A 23,045-nucleotide genomic window follows, 5' to 3' on the forward strand; every position below is an offset into this window, starting at 1 on the left:
GCAATTTAAAGGTGCACATGCGGCGGAAATCACTTCCACCGAGTTTCCTTTTTCAAAATCAATTCTACGTAGTTACAGCACCCAAGTACATCAGAAGCAGCAAGGAAATTCACCGACATAATTTCTTTTGAACAGCAATAATGTCACTAGCTGCCTTGGTACCAAACTGCTTCAGGAGTTAAAATATCACACTGAACAGGTATACTTTAATGTTCTGCCAACTCTCTTGTGAAATCATTTTAATCATCTCAAATTGTCACTGATACTTGACCCCAGTGTTGTACAGCTTAAAATGCTGAAATAGCTTTCCTGACAAAAAAGACTATATCTACAACAACAACTTGCATTTATATATTGCCTTTAACAAAGAGAAATGTCTCAAGTCATTTAACAGAGGCGTAATCAGACAAAAATGGATGCCAAACCAAAGAGGGACAACCCAAAACTTGGTCAAAGAGGTGGGTTTTAAGGAGGCCTTTGAAGGAGGAGAGGGAGGTGAGTTTTTTTTTGAGGAGAAGATGAGGCCAGCTGTTTTGAAAGGGAGGGAGATAGTACATGAGGAGAGGAATCATTTACAATGTCAGTTAGCATGGAGGCCAGGAAAGGAAATTGGATGGTCAGCAGTTTAGTGGGAATGGGGTCACAGGTGCAGGAGGTGGGTTTCATGAACAAGATGAACTGGAAGAGAAGCTAGAGAACGTGGGATCTAGGCTATGGCAGGGGAAGGAGGGGAAATAGTAGAGGCAGCTGAATGGATGGTCTCAACCTGAGTGACAAAGTCGTCCATGAGCTCCTCAAACTTGTTGTTGGAGATGAGGGTGGAGGGGGCAGAAGAGAGGGGTTTAAGAAGACGTTTGGTAGTAGAAAAAAGCCAAGAGTTATCTTTGCTCTCCAGGATGACCCTGTAGTAATTGGTGGTTTTGACAGAGGACAATAAGGCCCAATAGTGCCCGATGTGATGCAGCCAGATCTGGCGATGGATGGCTGAACTAGTTTTGCGCCAGATCCACTCAAGTCGGGGGGGGGGGGGGGGGTGAAGATTCGGGGGGGGTGAAGATTCGGGGGGGGTGAAGATTCGGGGGGGGTGAAGATTCGGGGGGGGTGAAGATTCGGGGGGGGTGAAGATTCGGGGGGGGTGAAGATTCGGGGGGGGTGAAGATTCGGGGGGGGTGAAGATTCGGGGGGGGTGAAGATTCGGGGGGGGTGAAGATTCGGGGGGGGTGAAGATTCGGGGGGGGTGAAGATTCGGGGGGGGTGAAGATTCGGGGGGGGTGAAGATTCGGGGGGGGTGAAGATTCGGGGGGGGTGAAGATTCGGGGGGGGTGAAGATTCGGGGGGGGTGAAGATTCGGGGGGGGTGAAGATTCGGGGGGGGTGAAGATTCGGGGGGGGTGAAGATTCGGGGGGGGTGAAGATTCGGGGGGGGTGAAGATTCGGGGGGGGTGAAGATTCGGGGGGGGTGAAGATTCGGGGGGGGTGAAGATTCGGGGGGGGTGAAGATTCGGGGGGGGTGAAGATTCGGGGGGGGTGAAGATTCGGGGGGGGTGAAGATTCGGGGGGGGTGAAGATTCGGGGGGGGTGAAGATTCGGGGGGGGTGAAGATTCGGGGGGGGTGAAGATTCGGGGGGGGTGAAGATTCGGGGGGGGTGAAGATTCGGGGGGGGTGAAGATTCGGGGGGGGTGAAGATTCGGGGGGGGTGAAGATTCGGGGGGGGTGAAGATTCGGGGGGGGTGAAGATTCGGGGGGGGTGAAGATTCGGGGGGGGTGAAGATTCGGGGGGGGTGAAGATTCGGGGGGGGTGAAGATTCGGGGGGGGTGAAGATTCGGGGGGGGTGAAGATTCGGGGGGGGTGAAGATTCGGGGGGGGGTGAAGATTCGGGGGGGGTGAAGATTCGGGGGGGGGTGAAGATTCGGGGGGGGGTGAAGATTCGGGGGGGGGTGAAGATTCGGGGGGGGGTGAAGATTCGGGGGGGGGTGAAGATTCGGGGGGGGGTGAAGATTCGGGGGGGGGTGAAGATTCGGGGGGGGGTGAAGATTCGGGGGGGGTGAAGATTCGGGGGGGGTGAAGATTCGGGGGGGGTGAAGATTCGGGGGGGGTGAAGATTCGGGGGGGGTGAAGATTCGGGGGGGGTGAAGATTCGGGGGGGGTGAAGATTCGGGGGGGGTGAAGATTCGGGGGGGGTGAAGATTCGGGGGGGGTGAAGATTCGGGGGGGGTGAAGATTCGGGGGGGGTGAAGATTCGGGGGGGGTGAAGATTCGGGGGGGGTGAAGATTCGGGGGGGGTGAAGATTCGGGGGGGGTGAAGATTCGGGGGGGGTGAAGATTCGGGGGGGGTGAAGATTCGGGGGGGGTGAAGATTCGGGGGGGGTGAAGATTCGGGGGGGGTGAAGATTCGGGGGGGGTGAAGATTCGGGGGGGGTGAAGATTCGGGGGGGGTGAAGATTCGGGGGGGGTGAAGATTCGGGGGGGGTGAAGATTCGGGGGGGGTGAAGATTCGGGGGGGGTGAAGATTCGGGGGGGGTGAAGATTCGGGGGGGGTGAAGATTCGGGGGGGGTGAAGATTCGGGGGGGGTGAAGATTCGGGGGGGGTGAAGATTCGGGGGGGGTGAAGATTCGGGGGGGGTGAAGATTCGGGGGGGGTGAAGATTCGGGGGGGGTGAAGATTCGGGGGGGGTGAAGATTCGGGGGGGGTGAAGATTCGGGGGGGGTGAAGATTCGGGGGGGGTGAAGATTCGGGGGGGGTGAAGATTCGGGGGGGGTGAAGATTCGGGGGGGGTGAAGATTCGGGGGGGGTGAAGATTCGGGGGGGGTGAAGATTCGGGGGGGGTGAAGATTCGGGGGGGGTGAAGATTCGGGGGGGGTGAAGATTCGGGGGGGGTGAAGATTCGGGGGGGGTGAAGATTCGGGGGGGGTGAAGATTCGGGGGGGGTGAAGATTCGGGGGGGGTGAAGATTCGGGGGGGGTGAAGATTCGGGGGGGGTGAAGATTCGGGGGGGGTGAAGATTCGGGGGGGGTGAAGATTCGGGGGGGGTGAAGATTCGGGGGGGGTGAAGATTCGGGGGGGGTGAAGATTCGGGGGGGGTGAAGATTCGGGGGGGGTGAAGATTCGGGGGGGGTGAAGATTCGGGGGGGGTGAAGATTCGGGGGGGGTGAAGATTCGGGGGGGGTGAAGATTCGGGGGGGGTGAAGATTCGGGGGGGGTGAAGATTCGGGGGGGGTGAAGATTCGGGGGGGGTGAAGATTCGGGGGGGGTGAAGATTCGGGGGGGGTGAAGATTCGGGGGGGGTGAAGATTCGGGGGGGGTGAAGATTCGGGGGGGGTGAAGATTCGGGGGGGGTGAAGATTCGGGGGGGGTGAAGATTCGGGGGGGGTGAAGATTCGGGGGGGGTGAAGATTCGGGGGGGGTGAAGATTCGGGGGGGGTGAAGATTCGGGGGGGGTGAAGATTCGGGGGGGGTGAAGATTCGGGGGGGGTGAAGCTTCGGGGGGGGTGAAGCTTCGGGGGGGGTGAAGATTCGGGGGGGGTGAAGATTCGGGGGGGGTGAAGATTCGGGGGGGGTGAAGATTCGGGGGGGGTGAAGATTCGGGGGGGGTGAAGATTTGGGGGGGGGGTGAAGATTTGGGGGGGGTGAAGATTTGGGGGGGGGTGAAGATTTGGGGGGGGGTGAAGATTTGGGGGGGGGTGAAGATTTGGGGGGGGGTGAAGATTTGGGGGGGGTGAAGATTTGGGGGGGTGAAGATTTGGGGGGGTGAAGATTTGGGGGGGGTGAAGATTTGGGGGGGGTGAAGATTTGGGGGGGGTGAAGATTTGGGGGGGGTGAAGATTTGGGGGGGGGGGGGTGTCAGCATACCAGTGCGAACAACTGGGATGGGACAGAAAATAAAGGTTTTACTGGGGACAAGGGTATCAAAAGGTGGAGGTGAGGCAGTGGTTGAGCAGAGTGACAGCTGCACAAGTATTGTTGCAAATACAAGGCCAAAGGCTAGGCAGTTGGGAGTTTGAAAGTGCAACTCTAAGTGACTTGGGGGAAGAGCTTTTTCTAGGGGCGGACACAAAAGGAAGTACAGGTGCAAGGTGGACGTGAGTGGTGAGCTGTACAAGGAAGTGGTCAGACATGGCTTGTGTCTGTGATTGAGTCCATTTAACTAGAAAGACCATGAGAGATGGCAAGGTCAATGAGATGGCTGTGATTATGGGTAGGAGTGTTACAAGGAGGGAGAGGTTTAGGGAAGACAGGAGGGCAGTGAAATAAGAGGAAAAAGGGCAAGATAAGTTTAGATAAAGATTGAAATCACCGAGGATAAGGAGTAAGTGCAAAGGCTGAGGGAGGAAAGGAGTGAGGCTACCTCAGGGAAAAAACGAGGATTTTACAAGAGGGTGGAACAAGCTGAGGTGTTTGAAGGAGAAGGTGCCAGAAAAGTAGGGTGACCAAGGTGTGACTTGGTGATAAGTTTAAGGAAACGAGCCGCATCGCCACCGTGTCATTTGGGCGGGGCAGGTGGTGGAAAGTATAGCCAAGCGGAAGGCTTCAGTAAGGGGCAAGGTGTGCTATTCGTGAGCCAATTTTCCGTCAAAGCCAGGATGTCAATGCAACTGTCCACAATAAAGTCACGCTTGGCATGGGCGTTGTTCGCGGGTGAATAGGTATTCTGCAGAGAAATGTGGAAACGGGCAATGATTAATCCGCTGGCAAAGACTGAAGAGGAACTGGTGGGTGGGGTGAGTGAGACAGGAAGTAGGATGGCGAGAGGGTGCGATGAGCAGCAGGGACAGCAAAAGAAGAGGATGGGGTTGTTGCTGATCAGGAGGCAGCTGGAATGCCTCAATGGTCTCTCCAGAGAATGCCGAGGCACAGAGGGTAGCAGTGGATCTATCTAAGGGGGATTCAAGCCTAGCACGGCAGCAGGAGAGTAGGAAGGCAGAGGAGTAGCAATGTATTGGGGTAGAGATTGGGAGGGGACAAATTAACAGAAAGGGGAGACATTAAAAAAAAACTACATGACTAGCTGACAGAAAGGGGAGGAGACAGGAGAGAAAGCCTCGAAAATGGGTAAGAGAAAAAAAGTAAGCAGAAGTAATGGGCCTGGGTCTAGAATGGCAGTCAAAATGTACACACGAATGAACACAGAAGGAATTCAGGTTACAAAGACATGGCAATGATTAGGAAAATCAAGTCCTGGTTATAAGCAGAGGACAGGAAGGAGACATTATAAGAGAAACTGATGTTAAAGTCTGAAGTCCAGTGGTAGAATGAAGTTGACTTGTCGACAGGGTGGAGTCAGCTTAGAGCATTAACAAACCAAAGTCCAGGTTCACAGACACTTCCGGAGAGAGTGTGAATCCAGGAGTTGTTCCAGGGTCAGAGTATCAGAGGGTGCATTGCTGGAGGTTGACCACGAGCCAGAAGTTGATCCAGCGGTCCAGCTGAGACACAGTGGCCTGAGGTGTTACTAGTGCATACCAGCAGATCCAATACATCAGCAGAGCAGTGAGGAGCCAGGGGAAGGTGAAACATAAATCCCCAGGATCAGTGCAGATAAGGAAACTAATCTGAGGAACAGCTGCAGGCAGGTGAAGAGCATACAAGATCAGGAGCAACAGTAGGAGCTTGAAGAGCCAGTCAACCCGGTTCAGTGAAGGATGATGGAGGAGTTCACAAGGATGAATGGAGTCAGCGGCCACAGGAAGCAAGCGGAAGGCAGCAGAGGTCACTCAGCAGCAAGGGTGCAGAATCCAGAGCAGGCAATTAGCAGGACCAGATCAAAACTAGCTCAATGTAGAGTGAAAATTTCCTAGCAGAGGATCAGAAAACTGAGCCCATAGGACCAGATGAGGTACTGGAATAGAAGCAGTCCAGAAAACTGAGCCCATAGGACCAGATGAGGTACTGGAATAGAAGCAGTCCAGAAAACTGAGCCCATAGGACCAGATGAGGTACTGGAATTGAAGCAGTCCCACACAGAATAGTCTCAATAGAAATCAGCAACAAAGGTGAAAGTCAACAGTAAAGCCCAGAAGCCAGCGAAGAAATGGACTTCAGCCCAGGAAAAGGCGGATTTATATCCAGGGCCCAACACAGCAACAGAGAAGCAAACAGTGCACTGAAAGCTCAGCTCGGCAGGTAACAGCAGCTGGGCACTATAGGCTGAAACAGGTTACCTTAAACTTGAAGCAATTAAATGGCAGACCAGAGTCACAACAGTCGAGGCATACAGTGTAATCCAGCACAGTATCGTAGTCTTCATTGCAGAAAAGTCCAAGTGTTCAAGAAATCAAACATGAGCAGAGTTCCAGACGTTGAAAAGAGCACAGTAAAAAGCTGGGTCGGGGTGAGACAATGTGTTCTACACAGGCAGCGTTAAACTTGTACCTTGAATTGTCGATTGAGCGAAAATGCACCCACTATTAGAGGCAGGAGATCTTAAGCAGTGGAGGAGACGGGTGGCGGAGGGAGGTGGGAGAAAGAAGAGGCCAAAAGGATGGCATTGGATGACCATGGATAGAGTTACAAACAAGAGGAGCTCTGTAGGGAACTGCTAACTCAGGAGCCATCTTTCTTGAATCTAACTGTATTACTAAGTGTCTAACCAACCTGTGAACAAGGAGAGAAATTTTTCATGCCTATTACACCTTATTTAAACCCTAAGGACAACATTGGAAATGTATTGATTGAATTGATAAATCTTAATAGTTTTAACTTTTAAAGTTGAGTTATGTTGACAGTGTTGACAATAGTGTATTAAATTAGTTTTTTGTCCAACACAGGCAGAGAATTTTAACATACATCTGATAAGATCACATCCCTCGACTTGAAAAATATTATCTACTCTAATCTTTATGCTGTTTCATCCTTTATAATTTTCTTCACGATAAAGAAGTGATTTAAACAGGGATTTGACTTAATACCGAACTAGTTTGATGTTTAACCAGTATATGTACACAAATTAGAGAACTATTTGTTTCCTTTTTTTTAATAAAACACAAGAAATGTGAAATTCCAGTGCAATACTGGAACTTAAAATCTACTGAAATACCAATATTTAAGTGCAGTGTATGAATATTTACCTTTCCATTCCTCTATAGTGTGCTCTCTCTCTTCCAATTGCTTATCATAAATCTGTGGAGGGGGCTGTAGTATAAAGAAAAATCTTATTAGAATCATAAAGATACATCAATCAAAAAAAATTATACAATTCAATTCTTACTGCACAGCTGTGAGCTAAACCACAGGCCGCCTTATACCTACATAAGTGCTCACTTGCAATTAAAGTTCAAAGCTTTTGTGTTTTAACTGCATGTACTTGACCTGTAATACTAGAAACTATTATATGAGCAATGCCAAGTATAGGAGGGATCTCACAAATTGCAAGAGATTATTGCTTGCAACTGCTGCGATGAAGTTTTTGAAAATGTAGTGAAGGATGTTCAGTACCAATGGGTTCATCTTTTATATTAACTATCTAATATATTGAAGTCTTGCATACAACACATACTTCCTGTTAAATGTCATACCTCTAGTAACACTTTCCTCATCACATTTTCCCAATAATACCCCAATAAAACTAATTAATTCAGTAATTTACCATGAGCAACACCACAGGAGATCTACTAATATTACAGAAAAAATACTGGCCCCAAAGAATCAGGATAAATAATATATTGACACCTTTTATGTAATCAACAAAGGCATGGTAAGGAAACAGTGCTTACAGGGATACATCTCATTTTTATCATCTGCCACATACAGGGAGTAATTATCCCAAACACTTTTAGGAGAAAAACTCTTAGAGGACCTGTCCCACATGATATGTTAAGGGATCGAGATATTATCTTGCAGCTATCAAGGCATTCCTAGCGACAACCTTGGCTCAGTGATAGCACTCTCACCTCTAAGGCAGAAGGTTGTAGGTTCAATTCCACTCCAGAGACTTGAGCATATAATCTAAACTGGCACTTCAGTGCAGTAGAGGGAGTGCTGCACTAACTTTCAGGTGAGACATTAAACTGAGGTCCTGTGTTTCCTCTCAGGCAAACATAAAAGATTACATGGCACTATTTCGAAGGGCAGGGGAGTTCTCCCTGGTATCCTGGCCAATATTTATCCTCCAACCAACATTACTAACAGATTATCTGGTCATTATTATATTGCTGTTTGTGGGACCTGTGCACAATTTGGTTGCCTTGTTTCCTTACTTTACAACAGCGACTACACTTCAGAAGTACATCATTGGCTGCAAAGCACTTTGGGATGCCCTGAGGTTGTGATAGGCGCTATATATGTGCAAGTTCTTTCTTTCTCTTTCTTTCTTGATTCTTCTCCAGTCCTGGGGGTGTAATCCACCCAATATTCTCCACCAAATCATCCACAACCTAAAAATTCTGGCTGGTGGCAAAGCAACAAAACCAATCACAAATGAGCTACGCTAATCTGAATTTACTGTCTTACTTCAGAAGTAAGGTACATGTCCGTTATAGGTTTCCACTCTGCAGAGGCAACAAAGAGATAAAGATGGCCTCAAAAGCAGATACGGTAGTGGAAATTTATTCTTCATGTGCGCTTGTGAAAAGACTGCCATGATTAGAAAGTGCATTCCTAGGCATAAAAAAACAAAATGCCCTTTAGAGTGTCATCATTGTAGGCTGGAATGCTATTCCCACAAAAAAAACATTTAAAAAGCAGCTCAAGTGCCTAAGAATTAATTTATGGCATAACAATCATCAATCACATTCAACAAAAGAAAGCTTTAATCCCACATACAGAAGCCTCAGAGAAAGTCTAAAATATATAGAAGAATGGATGGCTGCAATATTTTGCCTGTAGAATGCAGCAATGACACCTCTGATTCCAATGATTCTAGTTAGTGTTACATTATTTTATTAAATGCACAATCTATTACCAGATACTATGGTCTCAGTTATCATTAACAATTTTAAGATGCAGTCATTTTAAGCATATGAATGTTCTTGGTCCATTATCAGTTGCTTTTGCATAACTTTAACAAAGTCAGCCTCCTCATATTCAAAATTTTGAGTTTTACAGTATTATACCTCAACTGCGTAAACATAGTCCAAGATGAACTAAGCAAAAATATTATGCTTATATCTCAAGGTGATTCTTCCTTTGAAGCCCTCTGGGTCAGAGCAGCAAGTCATCTTAATTTCAGCAGCAAATGTCTGCTCAGAAAGAGGAAGCATCTGCCCAACAAGAACAACGTGCTGTGGCTGAGGACCAAAGAGATGCAGCCAAGTTCATGTGGCAAGAGAGCTCTGCAGTGCGGTCAGGCAAGAGCAAAAGAGGTAGTCTCTTATATAGAGATATCCTCCACAGCCAACAGAGGTAAGGAAGACATATCAGCCCAGAGTTCATACAAGCTCTCCCTTTATCTTCCCAACATGGTCTTTAAGGAAGGAGAAATTAGCCCCATATGTCAAAGGGTAGATACAATTGTAGTGCTGGAATGTGTTTCAAATCAAGTATTTTCAACATTGTGATAATCACACCATGTAATCTATCTGGTTGATGTGATGTGTACTAATGGAGGTTTCACGAGTCTTGTTCCTTTCCAAGCTTGTATGTTGACATTCAAATTTTCACAGTCAGCTAAAGGTGACACTAAGCATCAAGTGGCACTGTAACTGATGTGTCTGCCACCCCAGTAAGAATTATACTGTGGAGGTATCTTGATTGAAGGTTTGTTCCAAAGACACTCAAAACTGAACTATAATCTGCAAACATACAAAAAAAATGGTATTACAATCCATTACTTTTTAAATTTACCTCAGTCACAGTAAAATGGTAATGAATAAAGTTAGTTGTTTTCAGCCTTGGTATTATATAGATTTATGCAGTAATGCTTTAGCATTAAAATAACAGTTTTTTTGTGGCATTATTCTACTTCTTTTACAATTAAAAGTACGTAGTAAATATAACTTGATTTCATGTTCAAGAGGTTTATAATTCAAATATTTTTTCACTTACCATAAAAGTTTCATATATTGATCCCAGCTTGGCACTTTTATCTTTTTCTTGATCCTGGCGGGTTTTCCTTTACATTTCATCTAAAAGTTGCACGTAAGGCCCAACTTGGCACAAGAAAGGTGTGATTTTTTAAAATTCTTAATTCTCCAAACAAAATTATAGTCAAACCCACATAAGTGGGAGTTTTTGTTTGCCTGATAATGGAGTGTATGCTCTCTGCAATTAGGGACACATAACACTTACCTAAGCCCAGAGAACATAGGTGCAGGTTGGAAAAAAACGCCAATTAAAGGCCCATCAGTGCATAGGGGGACTGCTGAAGTGTAACAGGCTAATACTGTTCAGGTTACCTTCATCGGGTGCCACCCCAAAGAGACCCCACCTATCTCCCACCAAAGGGAATCATCACTAGCTGGTCATTAGACAACTGACAGGCACTGGTTTGAGTCCTCGCAAAGTGGATACTGGATACCAGGAACTGCCCCAGAACAGTATAGAGAGGGCAGCAAATATCACCATAAAATGAGCACGTCCATTGTACCATCCTCCAGTCCACAGCACGGGCACACATGTCACTGAAGAGTGGCTCATAGCTTTAACAAACAACTTTGTTCCTCTGCAACCTAATCATAGTAGCCACAGAACCAAGTGTATATGATCTTGTGTTTGCATATTCAGTTTCAAAGTTAATAGCTTCTATCAGTTGTTATCCTGAGCTTGAGCTCATCAACCGTACAATGAAAATCTACCCACAGTCTAGTGGAAGCACCTATGCAGGACAGCTTGCAACATGCAAGTCATCTTGATGCTCTAGGCATCCAAGCCCAATGCAGTATACCAGGCTTACTGGTTACCTATTGCTTAATCCAGGCTCTCAAATGTCAGTTTGGCTCAATGAGAGCATTCTCTGCTTAGTCAGAGGTTGTGCGTTTAAGTGGCTCAAAGACTTAAGCACATCATTTAGGTTGACATTACAGTGCGGTACTGAAGGAGAGCTACACTGGCAAAGGTACTATCTTTTGGGTGAAATATTAAACCAAAACCCTGTCAGCTTGTTCAGGTGGGCATAAAAGATTTGCATGGCACTTTCTCGAAGAGCAGGGAGTTCTTTAGAGTTTTGGCCAACACTCCCCCTTCAAGCAACACCATAAAGAGATTAAATGGTAACTCCTGTTTGTGAGACCTTGCTGTGCACAAATTGGCTGTGGCATTTGCCTACAAAACTGTACAAAAGAGCAACTTATTGGCTGTGAAGCACTTTGGAACTTACTGAGGACATGAAAGGCACAAATACAAGTGCAAATGCTTTCTTCATGCAACTCCTCTCTGGAGGTCCAGGACTGGAGCAGAATCAAGAGAGAGAGAAACCCAGATTACTGCACTTAGGGAGAACCACCCCTATATCCCACTAGTTTTATATATATGCCACAGTGTCAGCTGTAGCTCAGTGGTAACACTCATCTGAGTCAGAAGGTTGTGGGTTCAAGTCCTGCTCCAGACACTTGACCAGAGGCTGACACTCCAGTGCAGTACTGAGGAAATGCTGCACTGTCAGAGGTGCTGTCTTTCAGATGAGATGTTAAACCAAGGCCCTGTCTGCCCTCTGAAGTGGATGGAAAAGATTCCATGGCACTATTCGATGATGAGCAGAGGAGTTCTCCTCAGTGACCTGGCCAACATTTACCCTCAACCAACATCTAAAATAGATGATCTGGTCTTTTGTTTCATTGCTGTTTGTGGAAGCTTGCTAAGAGCAAATTGGCTGCCACATTTCCTACATTACAACAGTGACTACACTTCAAATTTACTTCATACGTTCTAAAACGTCCTGAGGTAGTGAAAGGCACTACATCAATGCCAGTCAGCCTTTTTTTTCTTTTATTGGTTATCCCACTGTTCCAAATAACAAGTGGAGCACATTTGATCCCTAAGTCAAGTTTACCAACATCGCAGCGTTATCTGAAAATATCAGCAGTGCAATTCTTTCAAAGTGCATGCAACAGACACTGAGACAGTTCCTTATGAGGCCATAATTGACAGTCATTGAATAGGACAGCTGACAGTGTACAAAAATGTTTCATTTCTCTTTTGAGAGAGATAGGGTCAGTGATACTCCCATCTACACCTACACAGATTTTGTAACTGAATAGCATTTAAGGTTTGGCTGTGCTCTTCTATAGCTCCCAGCTTCAAGAGGGTCGCATGAAGCTCCAGATTGAAAGTGTTAAGAAAATCAATGAATATGGAATCCCAAACTTGACAATATGCCCTTGTATAACACCATCACGTGTCCCATGCATTCTCCATGAGAACAAACTCCAGCCTGTTCCTTCATGAACAGGCCTAAGTGCCACAATGACTGAAACAAGCATTTAAGAGCCACTGATATTAGCAAGAGTCCTCAGTAGTTTTTGATCACACTACAATCGTCCTTCCTATAGACAGAAACCACTATTGGTCTTGAACACCAGGGCAGTAAGTACATGCCTGAAACAGAATTCTATTCCCCAGCCTCAAGTGCAGATTCAAGGAGATTTTTGGCATGATATCTAAGATGATTACAGCTCTCCTCCTCGCCTTTAGCAACTTTTAGGAACTGACATGAATACTATCCATACTTGGTAACTTAGGCAGAAACACAGTGTGGAGTTTATTTTCTCAGTGATTTGGTTCATAAAGGCCTTCCAACTTTCCAACCTGCGTGCAGTTAGGTCGCTACTACTTTTGGGGTTATGCCAGTTCAGTACAATGTTCTTTCCAGATTCTGAAGATGACTTCACTGGTTTGCTGAAAAGAACTGGACTGGTCAAACAGTGGCAAGAGGAACCTTTTCTACCAAAATTAACAGACTTTAGACAACAAATGATTTAGGATCATTTTTGTATGATTGTAAGATGAATGCAACCCACTGATTCCACTTCAATTCCCCTATGATCCTCTTACTTTTATGACATGATACATCTAACACTACCTTTGTAGCAACTTCGAAATGCATCAAAGAAGCTTCATGTACCTCTACGTAACAGCCCTCTGCTTTCTCTCAACAGCAATCCTTCCTTTTGTGGTAACAAGGTTAGAGCTAGCAGGCTCTAGCATCAGTTTTTTTTAATGACTTTTGCTACAGGGTCAAACAAATCTTTGGCCACATCACTTCCATCAAGGCAGCCCCCTTCAACAGTCAAAGGCTTGGTCTCAGGCTTCGTGGTCAAGATGTGGCTTATGCAGAGGTTCTAAAACAATCTTTCCCATGTAACCCTCATATTGTCTGTCCTTTTGATAATATTGCTGTACATTCCAATCATCTCACTGATATAACAACACTGACAAGATTCAAGGGTCATAAAATTTTAGCGCTTAGCAACGTACACGGGGTCACTGATTTACCACTACAAGCATTTGTAATCAAAAAATGTGTACAATTCTTTATGAATGTAATATTGGAAATTTTGTTCAGCCTTACTTGTGGTTTTTAAAACTTACTATAAGTAAATTACACATAGGGTATATAGCATTATGGCAGACAGTTCAGTTAACTCCTGCTTTGATTGGATTCACAGCCTAGTAATTAACTAAACTGACAATCTCTGAATTTTGTGGTGATTTAATAAGTTGGAAAAAGAATAAATTTGACTAAACTCAGATTTCCAGCAAACTTCCCATTTCCAAATAGTGGGTTGCAAATAGGAATTTTACATGTGCCTGGAAGATCTCCTACCCTCTCCACCTCACACAACCTTTTATTCCGCTCTTATTTGGCAAACCATTCCATTTTAAAAACAAGTGTGGGGAAGAAAGTTGACAGGATGAAATGATGCTAAGTACAATCTGGTAAGACCAAGAGCTCAAGCTGTCCCATTGAACAGCTAACTCATTAGTTTCAGGTTAGTTGGCATTGGATGCTAAAGAGTCCTGTCGCTTCTGGGAAAAAGTCTATCCTGTTGGATGTGGGAAACAGGATGGGACTCCAAAGGTGTCAAAATAGAATGTCACTTTTTAAACTCAGATTTCAATGTACAACGTAGATTAAAGCAGCAGTTTAAGCATAAAATTGAGACATAAATCAAACACTAGTACAAAATAGATAACCAAAAACTTATGATCAAAAGTAGTTTGCTTACGGCTTCTACTTCAGAAGGATCATACCAGACGGCAATATATGGATGCTGTAAGGCATCATCCACAGAAATTCGCTTGTCAGGATCGATTACCAGCATTTTTGATAGTAGCTCCCTGGCCTGACTTACTGTAATTTAATGTACAATAATAGTTTAATGACTGTTTTATAAGTTATTATGTGCACTTCAATTAAACACTGTGGGAAGATTTCTTGTGCACCAGCTGTAGCAAAATTGTAAATACTATATTTAATAAACGTATATGTCACTACACTGACTGCAGAGGAAATCTCCCCTCGAGCATCTGATTTATGAATAATTATTTATAAACTACAATGTGTGATACATAATACTTGCTTTCTTTGAAAACTTTAAACCAAACTAATCTTAAGATTTAAAAAAATCTTAGGAAATAACTAAATTAATTTTGACCTATTTTAATATTCTCAAAAATTCTATAGTATCACCAACTCGAATAGTCCAAGATTTTTGCTTTTCCAAGGCTGTCCTTTGTGAACAAAGTCTTAAAACACAAACATACACACAACACCCTTGAACTTGATCTAAATACTGATAGTTTCAAAAAGCAAAACATACCTTTTAACTTGTCACGTTCAGAATCTGCTGGAAAAACCCAATCTGGAAACAGCGTTTCAAAGCCAAGCCCTGGATACTTTGGCCTATTCTCTACATAATTTCGTACAGTCGGCTGCAATTTCTTCATGAATTCTGCAGATGGCGTTCCTAGCTGTTCAATAACTTTATTCCACTGATCAATATCTGTCAGCTGGTTCAGGAAAACTGGTTAAAAAGATTTCATATCTCTAACTAAATTTTTTTAAAGTTATCTACAGTGTAATTCAGTTTTATTAATCCAATTTAAATTTACTTCATTATTCTACCATTTGATTTTTGCTTGGATCTTAAACCTTGAAAACCAGTATTCATCTTTAATGTACTCCTTCAAATGCAGTATTCTACAGTAGTGAATGTAGATATGCTTTTTTGCTTACTGCATTTATTTATAGTTTATATTATTTCACCAGAAACAACAATTGTCTATCTCTCAGCCAATCGCATGTGTGAAATTAAACACTATTTATGAAAAGACAAGCACTGAACTGTTAAAGTTCCTTTAGCAAAACATTCAATATTTCAAACAACTCTACATCGAAGAGCTCTAGAACGCCTAAGTCCACATAGAAAATCCATGGACAAAACAAAATCTTTGGATTAAAAAAAAATCACACGAAGCACAGAAAATAAGTATGTAATCTTTTTCAGAAAATGACAAAAAAAAACTATAAAGCAATGAAGAAATGAGCTTGGTGTCAGCTCTACTTTAATGGCTATCGAGACATCAATTTTAATACCCGATCAATTAGGTTATTTAATAAATTGGAAATACTGAAGAAAAATACCACTTTCACTTATAGCGCTTTCAGCTTTGCTCTCTATCTACCAGCACAAACACGTTACAAACCGACACCATAAGAGATCAATCAGGAAGCAAGGATTAAAATAAAACTTCAGCCTGAATTTTGTAAGGGAAGGATTGAGGGAGTTAAGAAGTTCTCAGATTTTAGTCCTGAGGTAAGAAAGTGTTATAGAGTTGGAGTCTGTGCGGTTAGTCTTAATTTCAACACAATGAGGATGTAGGGAGGAGGAAATGTGTATTTGCTGTTTAGGACAGAAGGTCAGAGCTGCACGGATCATAGGAACATTGATATCATATTCACAAGGTCTCAAAAACATTTATTATTCCCTTTTGAAACAACAATTTGGATTTCTATAGCGCCTTTAATGCAGATAAACATCCCAAGGTGCTTCACAGCAACATTAGACAAAAATGAACGCCGAGCCAAAGGAGACATTAGGAGGGGTTGTCACTGAGATTGGTTTTAAGGAGGGTCTTAAAAGGAGGAGATGGAGGTGGAGGGGTTTAGGGAGGGATTCCAGCGGTTTGGCCTAGACGGCTGAAAGCATGCCCGCCAAAGATGGCAATGGATGCACAAGAGGCCAGTGTCGGAGGAACGCAAAGTTCAGGGAGGGCTATAAGGCTGCAGGTTACAGTGATAGGGAGGGGTGAGGCCATGAAGGGATTTAAATAAGAGAATAAGAATTTTTAATTGGAAGCTTTGGGGGCAGCAGAGCTTGGGATGGCCTGAAGTTTATGGAGGATGGGAGGCCAGTCAGGAGAGCATTGAAATAGACGAGTCTGGAAGTGACAAAGGAATGGATGAGGGTTTCAGCAGTAGATGGGCAAGGCAAGTTGTGGAGATGCGCGATGTTACAGAGATGGAAGTAGGCAGTCTTGGTGATGGCGAGGATTTGGGGTTGGAAGCTCAGCTTGGGGTCAGACAGGACTTCGAGGGTACGAACATTCTGGTTCAATCGGAGACAGTGGCCAGGAAGGAAGATGGAATTGGTGGCAAGGGTATGGAGTTTGTGGTGAGACCTGCAGATAACGGTTTCAGTCTTCCCGATGTTTAACTGGAGAAAATTACAGCTCATCCAAGACTGACTGTTGGAAAAGCTAACAGCACGGAGGGGTCGAGAGAGGTATCATCAGCATACATTTGTAAGCTGACCCTATGTCTGCGGATGATGTTGCCAAAAGTGCAGCATATAGACGAAAAATAGAAGGGGGCCAAGGCTAGATCCTGGGGAACTCGATAGCTAACAGTGAGGGGAGCAAGAATAGAAGCCATTGCTGGAAATGCCCTGGGTACGATTGGATAGGTAAACGTGGAACCAAGTGAGGGCAGTCCCACCGAGCTGGACATCAGAGGAGAGGCATTGCACCATGGTCACAGTCACAGAGGTTGTCATTTCTGACTTTGATTAGGGACGTTTCAGTAACGGCAGGGGTAGAAATCTGATTGGAGAGATTCAAATGTGGAGTTGTGGGAACGATGAGCAGGGATTTGGGAGGCAATATGTTCATGGACTTGTGAGGAAAGGAAGGTTCAGGATAGAGCAGTGGTCTGCAAGGACAGATGAGGAGGGGGTTTTTGAGGAGAGGGTGAGAACAGTATTTTTGGAAGGGAGGTGGACAGTACCTGAGGAAAGGAAATCATTTACAATGTCAGGAAGGAAAGTTGGATAGTCTACAGTTTAGAACAAATGGGGTCAAGGGAGCAAGAGCTCGCTCTCAGGGGAAAAATAAACTCAGAGAGATAGATGCATGAAGGGAGATAGGAGAGAAACTACAGAAAGATGTGGGTCCAGGGCTTGAGCAGGGGGTAAGTAGCCAATGCAGCTCAACGATGGTCTCAATCACAATGATAAAGTCGTCCATGAGCTCTTTGAACTTGTTGGAGGGGAGGGTGGACAGGCAGAGTTGACGGGTTTAAGGTGAAGATTAGTAGTGGAAAAAAGCAGAGTTATCTTTACTCTCCAGGATGATCCCAGCAGTTTTGACAGAGGACAGTGAGGCCCAATAGTGCCTGATGTGGTCCAGCCAGATGTAGCATTGGATGGCTAAACCAATTTTGCGCTAGATATGCTCAAATCTGTGCCCCTTGGACTTGAGGGAGCAAAGATGGGGGCCATGCCAGGAGGAACAACTAGGATGGAAGAGAGTAAAGGTTTTACATGGGACAAGGGCTTCAAAGATGGACAAGAAGGAGTTGAGCAGATCGACAGCTGCAGAAGAAAGAAGTATTGTAGCGAATCAAGGGCTAAAGGGTAGACAGTTGGCAGCTTGAAAGTGCAACTGTTCATGACTTGGAGGAAAGTTTTTTCCTGCAGCGGGCACAGAAGGAAGTGGGATTGGAAGAGGGTAGGATGGTGTGGTTGATGATGGATACAAGGGAATGGTCAGTGATAGCCTAGTCTGCGAAGACCATAGGAGTAGAGGGGCCATGTGTGATGGCAAGTTCGAGAGGGTGGCCGTGAATATGGATAGGAGGGGTTAAGGGAGGACAGGAAGCCAGTGAATTCAGAGAGTGAGAGCAAGGTGAGCCGAGGTGGAAATTGAAATCACCGAGGATGAGCTGTCGCTCACTGCAGAGACAGAGGATATCGCCGAAAAAACGCAGATGGGGCAGAGAATGAGGATTTTAAAGGAGAGGCAAGAGAGACGGGGCAGCTGGGGTTGCTGCTTGTAAGGAGGCAGCATTGGGTGCCTCAATGGGTTCTATGAAGAATGCCAAGAGAGGCACAGGGGCCAGATGTGAGGTTATCCAAGGGTGATTCAAGCAATGAACAGTGGCAGTAAAGTAGGAATGCAGAGTAGTAGTAATAGGTTGGCATAGGGATTAGGAAGGCAAAGCATTAGGGAGGGGAGAAGTAAAAGTTGGCACAACTGGAAGGAGAGGAGACGTGAGAAAAGGGCATGAGAGGGGCCAAGAGGAAAAAAAAATTAACAGAGGTAATGGGCTTGGGTCCAGAATGCACATGTGAATGGACACAGAAGAAATTCGGGTTATCCAGGCATGCCAAAAATGAGGAAAGACATGCCCTGGTCATAAAAGGAGTACGTTAAAAATGCATACGGGATGCTGGGATTTATAAATAGTAGCATAAAGTACAAAAGCAAGGAAGTTATGCTAAATCTTTATAAATCACCAGTTAGACCTCAGCTAGAGTATTGTGAATTATGAACACTTTAGAATGGATGTCAAGCCTGGGAGAGGATGCAGAGGAGATTTACTAGGATCATACCAGGGATGGGAACTTCAGTTATGTGGAGAGGCTAGAAAAACTGGGATTGTTCTCCTTAGAGCAGAGAAGGTTAAAGGGAGATTTAATAGAGGTGTGGGGTTTTAATAGAGTAAAAAACAAGAAACTTTTTCCACTGGCAGGAGGGTCGTAGCAAAGGACACAGATTTAAGATAATTGGCAAAAGAGCTAAAGGGGAGATGAGGAGAATTTTTTTTAACGCAGCGAGTTGTAATGATCTGGAATGCAATGCCTGAAAGTGTGGTGGAAGCAAATTCAATCGTAACATTCAAAAGGCAATTGAATCTCTACTCAAAAAGGAAAAATTAGCAGGGCTACGGTGAAAGCGCAGGGGAGTAGGACTAATTGGATAGCTCTTTCAAAGAGCCGGCACTGGCACGATGGGCCGAATTGCCACCTTCTGTGCTTCTTTGATTCTATAACTGTGTTTGTTGAGGAGTGAATGTTAGCCAGGACATCAGGAGAGCTTGATTACAGGAGAACTCTGAACAATGCCATGTGATCAGTGCAGTTCTGATGGCAGAGGACATCCAGGCCAGAAAATCAAATGTGAGCAGAATTCCAGCCAATGGAGAGCAAAGAAAATACACAGAACAAGCAAGATTGAGGATGGGTAATATGTTCTACATAGGCAGCTTTAAACTTGTAGCTTGAGCTTGTATATGGATTGAGCCAAAAGGCTCCCACTCTTAGAGGCAGTGGGTCTTCAGCGGAGAAGGAGAGGAGACTGAGTGGTGGTGGTGGTGGGGGGAAAAGGGAGGGGGGGGGGGGGGGGGGGAGAGGGGGGAGAAAGAGGGAAAAAAATGGCAATGGATGGCCATGGATAAAAGTTGCAAAGGAGAAGAGCTAAGGAGAGCTCAGTAGTAACCTTCTGCCCAGGAGCCATCTTCCTTCAGGATGATGCTATGAAGAGCTGCATCAACTGCCAGAATATAGATTCACACCCACGATTACCTACTTATTGAACAGTTAGCTACAGCACTGCAAAAGTGTAAGTGAACAAGATACCAATTCTATGCAATTTAGTGATTTTTCCCCCCCCCCTTTATTTGTCATGCAGGAGAGTATGATAATACGCTGAGCACATGATGGGTTTGACGCCAATTAGACTGCTGCATTACACATGTTAAAACAATCCAATGAAATTGTCGTTGCATTGATTCACAAACTACAGACATGTCACCAGAAAGTTCTTGCTGTCATTTGATGTTACAAAGGAACTGTTAGACAATATTGATCATAGTTAAGAACCACTGTTTTCAAAATCAGAGTGGCATCTGACCCCGTAAGTGAATTTTTAACTGGATCCCTTATGTCCTAAAAGATCTCATCTTCAGTGTCATTTTTGGGTCTTCTCATTAGAAATGGCATTTCAGCAACAGGTTTACCGATGAAACTGCAAGACCTTTTTCTTTGTGGTATATAGGAAAACATCTCACCTGCTATAATGGAATACTCTACAAAATGGATGGTGATAAAATACATTTTTAAAATAATAGATGTGTTTACTGTTGTAGAGACAGTGTTAACACAGCCCAGGACCACCCAGGAAAAGGGACTAATAAAACCTACTATGTAAACTTTAAAAACTCAATACGAAATACAAAAATTCTTTCATCCATACATGTTAGATTTTCTTAAAATTTCATGTGTAAATTCACTGGAACTAGAACCTTGTTTGTAAAGGAGGTGGATGTTTATTATATTTGGGCTGTATCTTCACAAAGAAAAATGCACCCAAGGTGAGCAATCTACTTTTTTTTCCATTTTATCATCTATAAGAGGGGTAAATTTTCTTTAAAAAAAACAGGTTATCTTTGGAGGTCGAGGATAGGTCAGACCTTCTGCTTTCTTCACTAGCACAGAGTAGCAGGGATAAATCTTTTAATAAAGGCTTTTTCAATAGCTGGTTATCTTGTTTTAATTACTCTGGGAGATGTTCAAAGCTACAACATTACACAATCATTTTTGGGCCCACAAAGTGTTCAGTAACAACCAATTTATTATATTTCAAGCCACCAGAGATGCTATACTGCCAGGAGAGGGGTAATTTTCCCCTAACCAATACTCTGGTGATCTTCTAGAGAAACTGAAGGTTTTGACCTATTACAAACTTTGTAATTACTAGAGCTTTAGATTGGCATCAATGGAACAAAAAACACAACTAAAGATTGTACTTAAGGGACAATAAAGGTCAGATAGGTTTAAGCCAATGGAGATAGAATCTGATATTTCTGTTTGCATTGCTGACATCAGCCAATATATGGACTGGAACGAAGATTATGTTCACCACTAAACCTTGAGAATATTTCAGTGATAACCAGAAAAAGATCTGCATTATTGGTGCACAATGTACAGCTGAATGTTCGCCAAAGTATCTAAACTAATCATAATCATAAGCATACAATGCTTGCCAAAAACACGAACCTTGGAGTTTATTACTGCCACTATATAATGCCATCGTTTAACCAGTTCTATTTATTAAAAGTATGTACTTTTATCTTGGAATTCCCGAAGATTTATAATTTTTTCCAACCAATCATATTTCAGAAATCTGGCCATGGCATTATATAATTACAACCACACTGATACCATCAAACAACAATATGAAACATGATTAAAGATAAATTAGAGTAACAGAAACAATGATATGGAATATTTGATATCTATGCACTATACTATCAGTGGCCTGCATGCATGTTAGAAGCATTCAAAAGGAAACAGATCCAAGTGATCTGGTTGGTATCATGATTGTGGAATATTTGCTATGAAAAACAAGATGTAAGTAACGTGGGTAAAGGTAAGAGAATAAAAGTAGAGCAAATTGAAGTTATAAAAAAATGATGCTCTTAATATATAGGTTTTCAGATAAAACCTAAAAGTATGGTTTCGCCTTTGCATTCACTTGCCATTTTGAAGGGACAGCTCTGTAGTCTTATTAAAATCATACTATACTCAAACAGGAATTGTATAATTTGCATCTTTACAAACCTGAAATAACTTAGCATGAAAGACTAAGATATAGTAAATGTTTACCGTTAATGTTTAAACACTTCAACTAGCAAGAGTTATTAGCACTCAAAAAACTTCTACAATAAAGTGTAGCAATTTCTTCTTACAAAATACAATCCTTAGAAAATAATTTTATTTCTTCACTGAACTAGATCAACCTGACATTTGAATAACTCAAGTGTTCCTTTGTGTGGACATTCAATTAGCTTTAGAAGCTACTGCTTCCTCTCTTTTGTTGGACAAAGATAGTTTAAAGAAACAGAAAAAAATGTTTTGCACAATATGTGGAAGGAGGGAAGTATTAATGTACATAGAAAGGTTATTAATGTAATGCAAGTAAACAGATTCAAGAACAAGTAAAAATTAAAACACATGTACAGAGAGCTTTGCAAGAAAAAAAGTTCAAGAATGGCAAGCTGGGAAAATAATGAAGAATAACTAAAATAACCTTGTATTTCATCTTAAAAACATCAATTTGTGGCCCTCAAAATGAGGGAAAAGTAGTGATCTTTTTGCCCTGAACATATATGGCTTTGGATTCAAGAATGGCTGGGGAAGGATACGATCAGTCCCTTGGAATAGCACAGAACCTTTCAGCATTTCTCCCATGATGCACCCCACTGACCAGATATCAACTGAAAATAAAATGAAATGATGGATAATTACCATGCCTTTCAGAAAATAAAAACCAACGACAAGAAAAAATATGTATTGAAATTTACATAACATGACAATGATAAGGAATATATTCCAGCAGTAACAAAATGTAGGGTCTGGGAAAGAAAGCCCAGCAGACTTTCAGTTTATGTATGTTTTTTAAAAGCACTAATTAATGTGGATGAACAGAACATGTAATTTTTTTGTATGTGCAAGGATACAGTCCCTTCCAGGGAACAGGATTTTGTGGAGCACCATTTCTGCCATAATGCAACCAACAGACCATAAATCCACTATATGGTTTACGTAGGTAAGGTTAACAGAAAAATGAAAAGAAAATGCTATTTAACATGCCGCTAAACAACTGCACAAAATGCAATCAAAAGTGCAACAACGGCACTTAACATAATCAATCAGTCAGTCCTTTAAGAACCAATTGCTCTGAGAATTTTGTTTGTGTGTTTTTTAAGTTTTGTGATCTGATTTTGTTAAACAATTAGGCTTAATACATTTACAATTGTCTTGGTATATTCATAAAATGGAACAAATTATATCAGATTACACTAACCAAGATTTTTCTTTAAAAAAGGCAACC

General features: G+C 43.5%; 1 protein-coding gene across 4 annotated transcripts in view; it reads right to left on the bottom strand.

Moving 5' to 3' along the window:
* LOC137332439 (mitogen-activated protein kinase 9) overlaps positions 1 to 23,045 on the bottom strand; it is a 94,087-nt gene that overhangs the window by 44,562 nt on the left and 26,480 nt on the right. For all 4 annotated transcript variants that reach the window (XM_067996283.1, XM_067996282.1, XM_067996281.1 and 1 more), the window contains 4 exons: positions 22,357 to 22,428; positions 14,693 to 14,875; positions 14,099 to 14,223; positions 7,067 to 7,130 (listed from right to left, as the gene is read on the bottom strand). In XM_067996283.1, the coding sequence (XP_067852384.1) occupies positions 7,067 to 7,130; positions 14,099 to 14,223; positions 14,693 to 14,875; positions 22,357 to 22,428 (444 nt within the window). The remainder of the gene's footprint in view (positions 1 to 7,066; positions 7,131 to 14,098; positions 14,224 to 14,692; positions 14,876 to 22,356; positions 22,429 to 23,045) is intronic.

This window comes from Heptranchias perlo, chromosome 14 (genome assembly GCF_035084215.1).
Source record: "Heptranchias perlo isolate sHepPer1 chromosome 14, sHepPer1.hap1, whole genome shotgun sequence".
NCBI lineage: Eukaryota > Metazoa > Chordata > Chondrichthyes > Hexanchiformes > Hexanchidae > Heptranchias > Heptranchias perlo.